We start from the raw sequence: 14,216 nt of genomic DNA on the forward strand, positions 1-14,216 counted from the left end.
TGCTAATAACTCATTTCACCATTAACCCACATTATGTACTGGGCTTCCCATATACAAATATGTGCATTTTTTTTTTTTTTTGCTTTATTCATCTAGTGCTTGGTACTTACTAAATGATTATTACATCCCAGGTAGAAGTATAATTTTAAACAGTCTGGTAAATCTTTATTTTAATGTTCTGGTGTTATCATCTAAATTATGAAAATCAGGCATAAGAAGTTGACTTAACTTTCTTAAATGCCATAGAGCTAGTTAAAAGTCCATTTGACATTTAAAAACAGATGTATCATCTCTTTTACTTCTGCTAGAAATGAATATATTACTATAGTCAAAAGAATACTCTGGAACAAAGATCAAACAATTTAACAAAACTTTTCTCAGAGGATGGAAATACCCTGAGTGAAAGGATATTGCTAATATTTTATACATTCAAAATTTTTGAGCTTTTACAACAGCAGATATATAATTTTTGGCAATGAAATGCTTTAGCAAAAATTAAAAAGTGAAGCAAATAACACTCATGGCAGATTTGTGGTTGAACTGACAGTTATGACCATAAATATTTCTGTACTTTTACTGAAATGAATGGAATACGAGATGTTATCTTGAGGTTCTGAACATGTGAATAAACAGTCAATTTAAAATAGAAGATTTTTATGTGGATATTAGCTCTTCAGTCAATATTAAGTCAAGCTATAATTCCTAGAATTGCAGACTTAGCTATAGAGTAAGGGGTTAGGGAGAATAGACAGATAGATCTCCCCAGGAAAGGGAAATAGAATCTATAATTGGAATGAATGGGGGAGGATCAAATCAGGTGAGTGAGAGAAGTAGGTAGGAATATTGGGTGAGATAGCTAAATTAAGGGCTTTTGAGAGATAGTAGTAGAAGCGTTCTAAAATATATAATATAGGATTGTGGTCTAAATGAAATAGCCAAATAATATGGGAGATACAACCCCAAGTGGATTTTTTTTTGTCACAAAAAGAAGCTTCCAGTACGAGAATGGATCACATCTAACTGAACTGTAGGTCAAAGGGGTCCGTGGGAACCCAAACACCTTCGGCTGTTATCAAACCTACAGATTGCTCTCCACAAACTGACAGCAAAGGCCCATTTTTGAAGACAACACCTACACAACACATTGAACATGAAGGAGTCAAGCTGGTGCCTATATAGAGACTTTACTACTATATGTTAATGTATAGAAGAAACTCTGCACATTATAGAGAAGAAAGGTAAACACCAACCCACGTATAAACCCTTTGATCTACAGTGGTATCCTGCCTGCAAGATTTGCTGCTGCAATGGTGGCACAATCCTTATGGGAGTATCCAACCAATATCTGATTTTAAGCATACTCCATGATATGGAACTATTACAAGGTACTGCTTAGATGACCAAGAACTTATGAATAGATAGCCCAGGGACCTAGGGTAAAATCAAATATGACTATGCTATGAAAGCACATAGCATTAAAATGAATCCTAATTACATTTTACTACACTCATAGGTCAGTGCTTTCCTCAGCCATTATCAGAGAAGTTTTCTCCTGCAACAGTTAGGAACAAATACAAAGACCCACAGCCAGACAATATGGAGAGATACCTTGGAACACTGAGCCCTAAGTGGGATACCTTCATTAAATCCCTCCCCTAGGGCTCAAGTAACTATGAAGTGCTAGAGCTGAAAGGAGAAGTGGACACATGACCCCATGCCTAACCAAGAAGCAATCTCCCATTGATAACCACTAGTAAACGAAAATTTAGTCTTCTCCAAGGGAGAAACAAACTACTCTTAAGAGTAGGTAACATGCCTACCGGAAAATGACCACAGAAAACAAACTCAGGGGAGTCCTTTAAGATTCCTTATATGCCACCATGTGGTTGACTGGGATTTGAACTCAGGACCTTTGGAAGAGCAGTCGGAGCTCTTAACTGCTGAGCCATCTCACCAGCCCCCTGCACACAACCATCCATAACAAAATCTGATGCTCTCTTCTGGTGTTTCTGAAGACAGCTAAAGTGTATTTACATTTAATAAATAAATAAATATTTTTTAAAAAGATTCCTTATATGCCAGAGTTTTATTTTATTATCTTATATTTTAATATATATATATATATATATATATGTTTTTCTCTATTTTTACTCTACAGACTCCTTGTGTATACATTGTGACTTACAGTGTAGTGTTTTTATGGGATCCCCGAGTTTGCAAATGAGTTGGTCTTTGCACCTGTGTCTGTTTTCTGTACCTTGTATTGTGCTCTTTTCTTTCTGTTTGTTTATTTCACCCTATTCCAATGTGTTGCTTTAATATTGTTATATATTATAGTATTATATTTATTATATTATTTAGAAGCCTACTTGTTTGTTAATGAGAGACAGAAAGTGAGTGGATCTGCATGGGAAGGAGGGTGGGTGGTGAATTGTGAAGAGTAGAGGGAGGGGAAACTAATTAGGATATATTATGTATGAAAAATCCATGTTTAATAAAAGGAAAAAATTGCAACAGCTGAGTGTAGTGGTGCACGTTTGTAACCCAGCCTTTGGAAGAAGAGAAAAAACAGACTGTGAATTCAGGGTCATGCTGGCGGTGACCTTTGTCATTTACACATGAATGTGCGAAGGTCCTGTCTCAGGATATACGTATATATTAATTAATTAGATAATTAATTAATTAGGTTCATATATGTGTATATTAGTTAACTAGGTAAATACGCATGGGTAGGAAAATAAGACAAGAGGAGCAACATTAAAAGGTTACCACAGGGTTGGAAGTAGCTGAAAAAGGGTAGACCAGGCAAGTGGAAGACTAGCTGGTGAGAAGGCTTAGGTTCATGTGCTTGCCTGGTGAGCCTGTCAACCTCAGTCAATCCCAGGAACTTAGAGGAAATGGAGAACTGACTGCTGAGAGTCACACCTATAGTCACATACACACATTACACCACAAACCCCCGACACACACACACACATACACACACGTACACACTAAAATATTTTTGATAGATGTAAACTTCCTTTTCTTACACATTTCAGAATAGGACTTGAGAAGCTGGACAAATGTTTCATCTACCAGGGCTCTGCTATCGAACTACTTTAGTAAACTAAGTTATAATTTCTAGAGAAAGAAACTGAAGCATAAGCCCTCTGTATGCAATATAAATCAGAGAACAACTAGACAATGTATCTGACACTTACAAAGTATATTCATTACCCTGAGGGATATTTCTCTGTATATGTGGGCATTTCATAAAAATAGTTATCTATTAATTATAATGATTATATTATGGAAAACTAGATAATTGTTTATGTTAATTAGGGTAATGCTTTTGTGTTTTAATTGTGTGTGATTTCTTTAATATTGTTTATCATTACATTTTACTTAGTGTGTGTGTGTGTGAATGTGTGTGTGTATGCAGAGGTCTAAGGACAGTTTATATAGCTTGGTTCTTTCCTCTACTGTGTGGGTCCCCAGGATCCAGCTCATATCATTAGCCTTCCTGGCAAGACCCTTTACCCACTAACCATGTCACTAAAGGCACACTTCCTATATCCTGCTTTACTTTTGAAATGAACAATTGTTATGTGCACACATGTGTGCATGCTCTCTCTCTCTCTCTCACACACACACACACACACAGATGCTCATGCACACACACACATATGGCTCAAGTATGAGTTTAGTGTATTATCTTCTCTCCTGAATTCAGAAATTATGCCACAGTAAGAAATAAATGTGCTTGCAAATATCCAATTGCTCTTGTTGCAAAAGTAAAGCAACCCCCCATGTGTTCACGTACATACCCGTCCTTACTCCTGGACTATAACTCTTTGTTGAGCAACTCTTCTGAGTATCCAATTCTTTCCAAATGCAGGGGGAAGAAGAGACTCCTCTAACAGAAACAACAAACAAACAAAACAACTCCCCCTAAGGCATATTTTCCAGATTTAGCAGCCTGGCCTCATAGAGGCTAAAGTTATGGCCCAGTGGTATATGTATAGCATAAACACAGGAGTTCATCTTAAAGTTCCCATGGCATGGTGAGTAATTAAGCAGAATGTCATTACCCACACTCGTGTGTTCCACACAGAACCTTAGGCAGCTAGAAATGGGAATGACTGTCCTTGCATGGTATATGCAAATCTGTCCCAGAAACCATTCAAGGAGTAGTGGATTCAGTTAAAGTCAGTTTAATCCCATAAAAATGTTTCTAAAAACCCAGAAACTGGAAAAATTGGTTAAATGAAGATATTATTAGCATTATGCTAGACATGCACATTGGGTCAAAATTGAAAAAAAAACCAAAACTTGCTTAGGCTTCATTATTTAAGTTGCTTTTATACATATTGGCTGGAAAGTATCTGGTGAAAGAATATGTTTTTACATTGAATAATTTTTAGCACTTCATATTTGTGTATGCATGTGTTGAGCTGGGTCATTTACACGTACATCCTTATTTGTAAGTCAAACAATTCACAATGGCATTCAGTTTTAATTGTAGGAATGTGACCAATGAAAGGCAGACAAATCAAAATATTGTAAATGCCTGCTGGAGTGATTACTTCAAGGAATGGACATGTGATTCAAACTGATCAACTAAATTCCTCTAAGAAATAAGGCATGTGGACAGGGAAATTAGGGTAAATTGGGACATTTACATATGGACCCTGGAATGAATCTGTTTAGAGCCAAATTTCTTCTAAATTTTAGAAAGATTCACAGCAATGGAAAACAAACCAGTAAATAGGAAAAGAGACGGAGGATGAATTGAAACAATGAAGAAAGAAAACAGACGGCTTAATAGCACTGCAATTTAAAAAATCCTATGCTGAAAGCTTTTTTTTCCCTTAAGATAATTTTAGAACTCTCCTTTTTTGTGTAAAATAAAAAGATTCACTTATTTTATGTAAGAGTACTCTACCTGCATGTATACCTGCATGCCAGAAGAGCACATCAGATCCCGGTATAGATGGTTGTGAGACACCATATAGTGGCTTGGAAATAAACTCAGGAAGGGTCTAATTCTGTCTTGAAGAGCAGACAGTGCCCTTAACCACTGAACCATCTCTTTAGCCCCTAGTGCTGTCATTTTTAGCTCATATGTTCCAATGAATACTGGTGTATAATTTTTTCAATACTGGTAACAGGCTCACGCAGATGTATGATATAACCAAGATTGAGAGTGTTTCTCTTTAATGATGCCACAGAGATCAACTGTGTCTAGTTAGATCTGCCCCCTCAAACCTCTTGGGAGGCTTAAGAAGGTGTCTGATCCATTCTGTCAGACACAGGCATACACAGAGTTTCTCTGTAAGGCTTCTATGAAGTTGCTGGGGTAAAGAGGGAGACTTAATAATCCTTTTTGTGTCTGCAAACATGGGTTTGTCTCCTGTGCCAAAGGGCCTCAGCAACAGCAGCAGTTTTAAAGAGTGGTAGGGGTGCAGGGAGCTAGACAGTACCATGAAAGAAGGAAGTGTCTTTTTGCTGAGAAATGTTTATTTTGTAATTAGCAAAGAACAAGAAAGACCTTTTTGGAAACTATATTTGGGGGTTCAGAATTTAAATTTATGCTGATGCTTTTGGAGTCTCTCTCTAGGGAACCCTACTAGTTGGCAGGAATCTTAGTTGGCCAGAGCAGGCTATGAGTGAAGCCAAAGGTCTTGAGGTCATTTCTCCAAAGGCCCTATTAATTCAAACTCTGTTCCACAGCCACAAGCTGTACCTTTAACCCTACTCAGCCGTTTGAAGAATATGTATCAGTGTATCGATATGGTGGTCACAGGAAAAATACCATATATTTGCCTTGAAGCTAGAACAAAATATAGGCAGTTCTATTTTATATTTTGCCAGAAAAAGTAGATGCTTTTGTAAGTAAGTTAGTAAACTTTAATGAAAACTGCAGCTACTAGTGTTCTTATTATGAAAATGAAAACCCTCAACATAGGTTTTTGCTACAAGAAAGCTGAACAGGGTGATCACAGTTTTCAGGAACATTAAGTATGACATTAATGCCAAGAATATGAAAAAACTGGTAAAGGGGGCATCTCTTTTTTTTAATTTCTCAAACATTACAACATATATTACAAAGAGATATTTAAGTAAATATTTTTTCCAATATTTTATTAGGTATTTCCTTCATTTACATTTCAAATGCTATCCCGAAAGTGCCCTATACCCTCCCCCTGCCCTGCTCCCCTATCCACCCACTCCCACTTCTTGGCCCTGGCATTCCCCTGTACTAGGGCATATAAAGTTTGCAAGACCAAGGGGCCTCTCTTCCCAATGATGGCCTACTAGGCCATCTTCTGCTACATATGTAGCTAGAGACATGAGCTCTGGGGCTACTGGTTAGTTCATATTGTTGTTCCACCTATAGGGTAGCAGATGCCTTCAGCTCCTTGGGTACTTTCTCTAGCTCTTCCTTTGGGGCCCTGTGTTCCATCCAATTGTAATACATGAGTTTATCTTGGCCTAGCTTTTTACAAACAAAAGATTATTTAGTTCATGATTGTACACTAATGGGTTGTTTGCATCCATGTATGTATGTATACGGCATGTGTGTGTGGTGCCTGTAGAGGTCAGAAGAGGGTGTCAAATCAATGAGGGCTGCAGTTATGGATGGTTGTTAAGTCACCCTGTGGGTGCTAGGGAGCAAACCTGTGTCCTCTGCAAGAGCAACAAGTGCTTTTAATGGCTGAACTATCTCCCCAGCTCCTTAGCTTGGCTTTTAATCTTTTGTTGTAGTCTCCATGTGATGGATAATTTTTGCTGTCAACTTGGTGTAATTTAGAATCACACCATTGAAACAAACCTCTAGGCATATCTATGAAAAAGTTTCTATATTAGGTTAGTTGATGTAAGAAGAGGCAGGCTAAGTGAGAGCAAGACCATTCTATGGGGTAGGGTCTTAGACTAAATAAAAAGGAGAGAGATGAGTATTCAATTCTCTCTCTCTCTCTCTCTCTCTCTCTCTCTCTCTCTCTCTCTCTCTCTCTCCCTCTCTCTCCCTCCCTCTCTTTTTCTCTCTCTGTAAACCTACTTTGCCTTTCTCTCTCTCTGCCAGAGTTTTGATATCAAACTGTCAGCAAAAGTTCTTTAAGTAGTTTTGCCAGTTTTGGAAGCAATGGGAACACTAATACACTTCATTGTGTAGATGGAAGGTACACTAGAAGTTACATGCTTCATATCTCTACTAAAGAGGAGTGGTTCTGATGCTTCCATTTAATCGGGAATCAGTGTTTACTGACACTGAAGGTCCTTGCCCCCAAATGGTTTTTGATCTATCAATAAAGAAGCCAGTGGCCAATGGTGGAAAGAAAGAGGCAGGACTTCCAGGTTCCAGCAGGAATAGGCAGGAAGAGGAGATGAGATACTTGGGAGAAAGAGTAGGAACCGACTCAGAGCTGTAGGGGAGATCTTCCAAAATGTAGGTGGAAATGGAAAAAGACCCATGGAAGGGCATGGTGTCTTGGGCAGCAAGGCCAATGGACTTCATAGAAGGTAACTGGGCAGTTAAGTTGAGAGCAGAGTTAAAGATGTTGAGCTAGGATAAAGGTAAGGGCATGCTAGCCACAGAAGGCTTAGGAAAGCCCAGCCACAGAGCCAATAAGACAGTTTAAAAATGAGTGAATGTATGTGTGTGTGATCTGTGGCTGAGCTAGCTCCTAGGCAGGTATGTGTCTGCAACTCACCGGGAGCACAAAGCAAAGTAGACAAAACTACTTGCCACACTGTACTGTGCTTTATAGAGGAAGAGATAGCATCACAAGGAGAGATTGGTAAAGACTAAGTGACCATATTCATCAAACTGCAAACAATAAAAAGATCTCTGCATGGCAGTAACACTCACCTTCCTCCCCTTCTGACTGTGCTTGGATGGCACCATAGAAAGTAACATGGTTGCCTGAGGCAATGGGTACAACTTATTTCTCACCTTCAGAGTCGGAAATGACCTTGTGACCAGTACAAGATAAAAGAAGGGTGTGGATAAGCTTGTCAGTTCTAAGTATCTCCTCAGGTAAATCTACTTTGCCTTTTTCTCTTGGACTTGATGTACCTTCTTGACTTTGAACATAGCCCATTAGCCTCAGTTCTCAGCCATCCCGAAGGAACATGGGTGAGACACATGAAGGAGCCCAGCTAAGATCAGACTTATTGAATGGATCTCTATATAAACTACCCAGTCACAGATCCTTAAATGGATGGCTGTTGTTTTAGCCTCTGTTTTGAAGTTACTTGTTATGCAGTGTAAATTTATAGAAACATCTCTCCTAGTATCTAAACAAGGGCAAGATCATTGATTAGGGGCTGAGGAATATTTGTAGTACAGTTAGCACTCCCTCACATAACATAGCAGCGTGTGCTATTTTAAACACATTTAAGAAGGCATTAAAGAGATGTACCAGCTGATGAAGTCTCTGCCACACAACTACCAATCCTGAATTCATATCTCTAGCACCCCTGTAATAGCATGGAACAACAGCATGAATTTTAGTATTCTGGTTTGAGTGGGAGAGACAAGCACTTTCCAGAAGCTCACTGCCAAGATGTTCTAACCAATCAGCCCAAGGCTCGATGTAGGGGAATGTCAGGGAGTATCATTCTTCCCTGGAGCGTCTGCCTTTGGCAGTTAGAACTCAGCAGGAACAAATCCTGAAAGTAAGTCCTGCACCTGTTCCAAACACGAGTGTCCTACTTCTGTCCACTGTGACCCTCCCAGGAAAATCACAGATGGAGTTTCAAATCAAGATGTGAAGATGCATTTAAAATGAATTTATGAAATTCCTAGGCAAATAGTTGGACCTGGAGGGCATCATCCTGAGTGAGGTAACCCAATCACAAAAGAACTCAAATGATATGTACTCACTGATAAGTGGATATTAGCTCAGAAACTTAGTATACCCAAGATATAAGAGACAATTTGCAAAACACATGAAACTGAAGAAGAACGAAGACCAAAGTGTGGACACTTTGCCCCTTCTTAGAATTGAGAACAATCACCCATGGAAGGAGTTACAGAGACAAAGTTTGGAGCTGAGACAAAAGGATGGACCATCTAGAGACTGCCATATCCAGGGATCCATCCCATAATCAGCCTCCAAACGCTGACACCATTGCATACACTAGCAAGATTTTGCTGAAAGGACCCAGATATAGCTGTCTCTTGTGAGACTATGCCAGGGCCTAGCAAACACAGAAGTGGATGCTCACAGTCAGCTAGTGGATGGATCACAGGGCTCCCAATGGAGGAGCTAGAGAAAGTATCCAAGGAGCTAAAGGGATCTGCAACCCTATAGGTGCAACAACATTATGAACTAACCAGTGCCCCGGAACTCTTGACTCTAGCTGCATATGTATCAGAAGATGGCCTAGTCGACCATCACTGGAAAGAGAGGCCCATTGGACATGCAAACTTTATATGCCCCAGTACAGGGGAACGCCAGGGCCAAAAAGTGGGAGTGGGTGTTTAGGGGAGTGGGGGGAGGGTATGGGGGACTTTTGGGATAGCATTGGAAATGTAATTGAGGAAAATACCTAATAAAAATATTAAAAAAACAAAACAAAACAAAACAAACCCACCAGGCCATTTGCTTCACCCGTCTTTCAGTGGTGAAGCTATACAATTAAGGGACTCTTCCTGTTTTATACAACTCTAAGCCCTGACATCAGAGCAATTAGGCAGTAAATAGATATGCTGGTGGGTAGATCTTGTGCTTATCATTTTATAGTTCTTATCTCTTAAACTGCCTGAAGGTTTCTTATGTTTATGATTCTGAGATAAAAATGATTAGCTAGTCTAGATATACTAACTCCTATGTCTTCTAGTCAATTTAGCCTGTTGGTAGCCTTTCTAAGTGTGTTTATTTTTCTTAGCATTTACTTTTCAAAATACTTTACGGTATACCACACATATTTTATAACTGTGTATCTAAGGCTAAGTGAAAAGTTGGGTAATGTTCCCATGCCCTATATAGTTTATGGAAAGCACTACACAGGTCATAGCTATATGTTTCTTTGACTTCTTATTGTTTAACTTATTTATTTATTCACTTTATATTCCAATTGCTGTCCCCTATCCTGGTCCCTCTCTCACACAGTCCCTTCCCCATCCCGTGTTAAAGTAATATATTCGATAAGTAGACATTAAAAGAATTTATGAAAAGTGATAAGGAGGTGATGAATTAGGAGCATGATTTTATTTCTTTCTTATATTTCCAACCTACCTTAAAAAATGAAACAGGCTCATTGATAAAAACACGAAGAGTAAGGAAAAGTGGAGTGGGGCAAGGAATGTTGTTCCAGGAAATCAACAATTCCTGCTAGTACATGTATTATCAAATTTGAGAAATAATAAAACATTTATACTGTTATATTTCCATAAATCTAATTTTGTGAATGTAAAATGATGTGGTACCCTTGGAAGGGAGGAATAAAGATCAGAAACAAAAATTTAAGTTCACACTTCAGATACAGGTTGATACTCAAACAACTTTATGGCATGACTTCTCTTCTAGCTGCTAGTCTTAAGAAGTGGCATTTATGACATCAATATTTATGGCAAGTGCAGTGAGAAGTATATTATAAGGGCATATTCTCAAATAAAAGAGATAATATAATATAATTTAGTTTCTCTATGGAATAAGCTTCATTTCATTTATATTCTTGAAGGAAAATATACTTAATACCAGTTAATGCTGTAGATTTTATAGAAACAAAACATGGTGAAGGCCAGATGTAGCTCATTAAATTTCAAGATCTTTAGTAAACAGAAGTAACTCTGTGGTTATGGGAGCATACCAATAGAGTACTCAAGCAGTTGACTTCCAATGCCAACTTTCAAAATCTAAGACTTTTAAATTAATTGATAACAAATGCTAAAAAGACCGTTTTCACTAGCCAACTTGCATTTCTGAAATGAAGTTTTAACCAAAACTTCGTACAGATTTAAAAAGTTAGATATTCTCTTTAATATAACTCATATTTCCAAAAATTTTAGTACGCTAGTTCTGAGTTCCAGTGGTAATGGAAGATTCTATATAGTCTCATGGTGGGCAATTAATTCTATTGATATGATAAAAAATATTTTGTAAAAACTCAGGTGATCAAAATTACTTTTTCTATAAACAAAATTACTTTTTCATGTTTAGAGTGTCCTCTTCTGTGATCCTAAGAAACTGCTTTACTACGTGATATTGTTTATGATCATCTACTCAAACATCCCAGCTTCCCTTCGGACTTTGGATTTAACTTCACAGTACTCTCAGAGAGGATTCTATTTAGCTATGAATCTTTAGGAATTCACATGATATGTGGCCACAGAAGTGAGAGTTTAATAAAAGTATGTCGAATGAATTAGTGAAAGACTGACATAAGCGAAGGAAGTTCATCTGCAGATATATTCAACTCCTGTCAAATGACAAGTAGCTTGTGGAGACGGCCATTCATAGGCTCACTAGAAAATTATCTATAATTAGTTAAAGATATACAACATATTTGCAGGCAGTGGTACTGAGGACATGATTAAGAAATATGGGGATGATCATTTAAAAATCAGCAACTGTAGTTCTAAATGAAATTGATTTCCACTCATGCATTATCTTCAGTGGTAAGTTTCTCCTTGGTGCTTATAGGATTTTAACAAATTTTGAAATAAATAATATTGGTCTAATAGTTTATGCACCCTGTTACAAAAGTCTAGAACAGCAACATGGTGACAGAATGTCCCCAGTGGTCTTGACCCTTTACTTCAAACTGTGAAACCTAGAAACATTTGCACTATTTTAATTTGTAAGCAATTGTGTAGAGAATGTCTCCTTTGGTATGGGTATGTCCCTTTGTTATGGTCTCACAACAGATGATGTTTACCTTGTGTTTATGAAACTTCCCAAAAGTTCCTGGGCATTAACAAGGCAGATCACAGAAAAAAAAAAAAAATCAAGCCTAAAAACTTATAGTAGTCTCTTGATTTGGGCTTCATTTATCATACTATCACACTAAAGAGCTGAGGTCAGGTTCCTTACTAAAAAGAAAAAAACCCTTATCAGATCTATAAAGTGTAACTTAGATCCAGAGTGTTGTTTTCCTACCCATTATAGAGCTTCTGCCATTAGGAATATGGCCAACTATTCCATAAGATGTAAAGTGAAATATGGATCAGATTGGGAGCATTCAAAGAAGAATGGTGTGTTAGTGAGTCTGTACCTCGTTCTCCCTTTGAACACTTCTTTCTTTGTACTATACAAGTTCTTGTCTCGCTGGTTGGGGGGCACAGGTTACCCTTGGCTGAAGGATGCTGTAGTATATCTCGGACCCGTGTTTCAGTCCCCCTTTTGAAGCCACACGTTTTTCCTTTCTTCATGCATGGACTCCATGGACTCCATTCACTGGCCTCACAGTGTACTGCAACCAAACAAAGTCTCAGTTGGCTCCCAAGCACAGGCAGGATTATCAGTGAAACAAACAAACAAACAAACAAACACAACATATCCCTTCAACACATCTAAGTTTCTAGAATAGCTTCTGCTTATCATAGTTGGGCAAGATAACATAAATAAGGGGCAGACATAGAATGCTTTTTAGTACATATGTTGTTGGGACAGCTTCTTCTCACTGAATTGGAATTCTACGGTGAACCTGGTTAACCCAGGCACACCTAATGAACGTTTTGGAAATTTCCTAACACTGCTGTAAGAAGTGAGTGATTCTTACTAGAGCTCGAGGGATATTCTGATTGTTGACTAGATAATTAAATGTTTGCAGATCTCAGAATTATTTGAAGGGCCTGATAAAGCACAGGATTCTGGACCCCACCCTAGCCTTCTGATGACGTTTCTAGCTTGGAGCAGATGTGCTGCCTTAATGCAGAAGATGTTATGTGCAGACATGGTAGCATCATTTGGTTTGAGAGCATCTGTGCTAGAGGATGGCAGGCAGAAAGGACTATCCAGGTCCTTGTCCTAGACTCAGTGCCCTTTCTGTTTCCCATGCTGCGGAATACCTAAACGTTATTTATTACTTAGTTAATTCACAGCAGCATCTCTAACTTTAGCGAACTTCTGGTCAGTGACAGCTAATAACTTGCGTTTGGTCTGGATGTCCTTGCGTGGTGCTTAAAGGGCAGGGTGTGCCCTTCTGAAGCTGTTGTGAAGATTTGTTTCCTTTGTGTGAGTTTAGTTTCTCTGCTTTTCATTAATACTTTTCCTGGATTTTTGTAGCAGATGTTTGTACTTTTAATGACATTCCGAAAGTGCTATTTTTCCTTCTTTCTCCTCCCTCCCTCCCTCCCTCCCTCCCTCCCTCCCTTCCTTCCTTCCCCTTCCTTCCTTCCTTCCTTCCTTCCTTCCTTCCTTCCTTCCTTCCTTCCTTCCTTCCTTCCTTCCAACAATGTGTCTTTATGCAGTCCAGCCTAGAGTCAAACTCATGATCCTCACGTCTATGTCTCCTGATTTCTAGTAGTACAGGGCTGTGCTCTCCTGGCTGGTTTTTAGAATGCTGTTCCTGTTTTTACGACCATGAAACACCATAACTTACAACAATAGAAGTGGCTTCCAATTGTAAACCTTTCAGATAGTACAGCTTGTCTCCACAGAAACATGTTTCTGGTAACCTCTTGCGCTGTCTTCTGACTTAGTGGGGTGTTATTATACAAGAAGGCTATCTCTGAGGACCACCTTAAGAACAATAACCTAAGTGATCTAGAGACTTAAAATTAAACCTCTAGATATAAGAAAGTAATTTTTAATTAATTTTTTCTTTTAAATCTAGAGGATTAAAATGTCCTTCATTTTTATAGGCATTTTTATCACTTGCAGGCACCCAAGTGCAGCACAGAGTCATATAAAAATGAATTTGTTTTAGTAAACTTAAATGAGCTCTATTGAATCATCTTCAAAATAAACTCCACATTTATCTATACCATTGTGATTCGGTCAGGGAATAAAGCAAGTACACTCTTTAATAGTATAACATTTTGCCACTTATGAACCTTACCTCCTAGCACCCTTTCTCCAAGTTAATCATCAAATAGTAATATAGATTAAAAAGCCTCCAAGAAGGCGAATAGAAAGAGAAATATTAGTCTGTATGTTAACTTTGTGTCTGTATTTATCACTACAATTAAGAGGACAAATTAGAAAAGAAAGCATTATTTAATTTGGAAGCCAAAATATTGTTGGTCTTTCACAACAAAGGTGATAAAATCAAATACATAC

The 14,216-nt window shown here is 38.2% G+C and overlaps 1 protein-coding gene across 1 annotated transcript in view; it reads right to left on the reverse strand.

Moving 5' to 3' along the window:
* Window positions 1-14,216, reverse strand: part of Rspo3 (R-spondin 3) — an 84,997-nt gene that overhangs the window by 36,486 nt on the left and 34,295 nt on the right. The window contains exon 4 of the mRNA XM_021174776.3: window positions 12,208-12,405. Coding sequence (XP_021030435.2) covers window positions 12,208-12,405 — 198 coding nt within the window. The remainder of the gene's footprint in view (window positions 1-12,207; window positions 12,406-14,216) is intronic.

This window comes from Mus caroli, unplaced genomic scaffold (assembly GCF_978045245.1).
Source record: "Mus caroli unplaced genomic scaffold, Mus_caroli_1 scaffold_9, whole genome shotgun sequence".
Taxonomy (NCBI): Eukaryota; Metazoa; Chordata; class Mammalia; order Rodentia; family Muridae; genus Mus; species Mus caroli.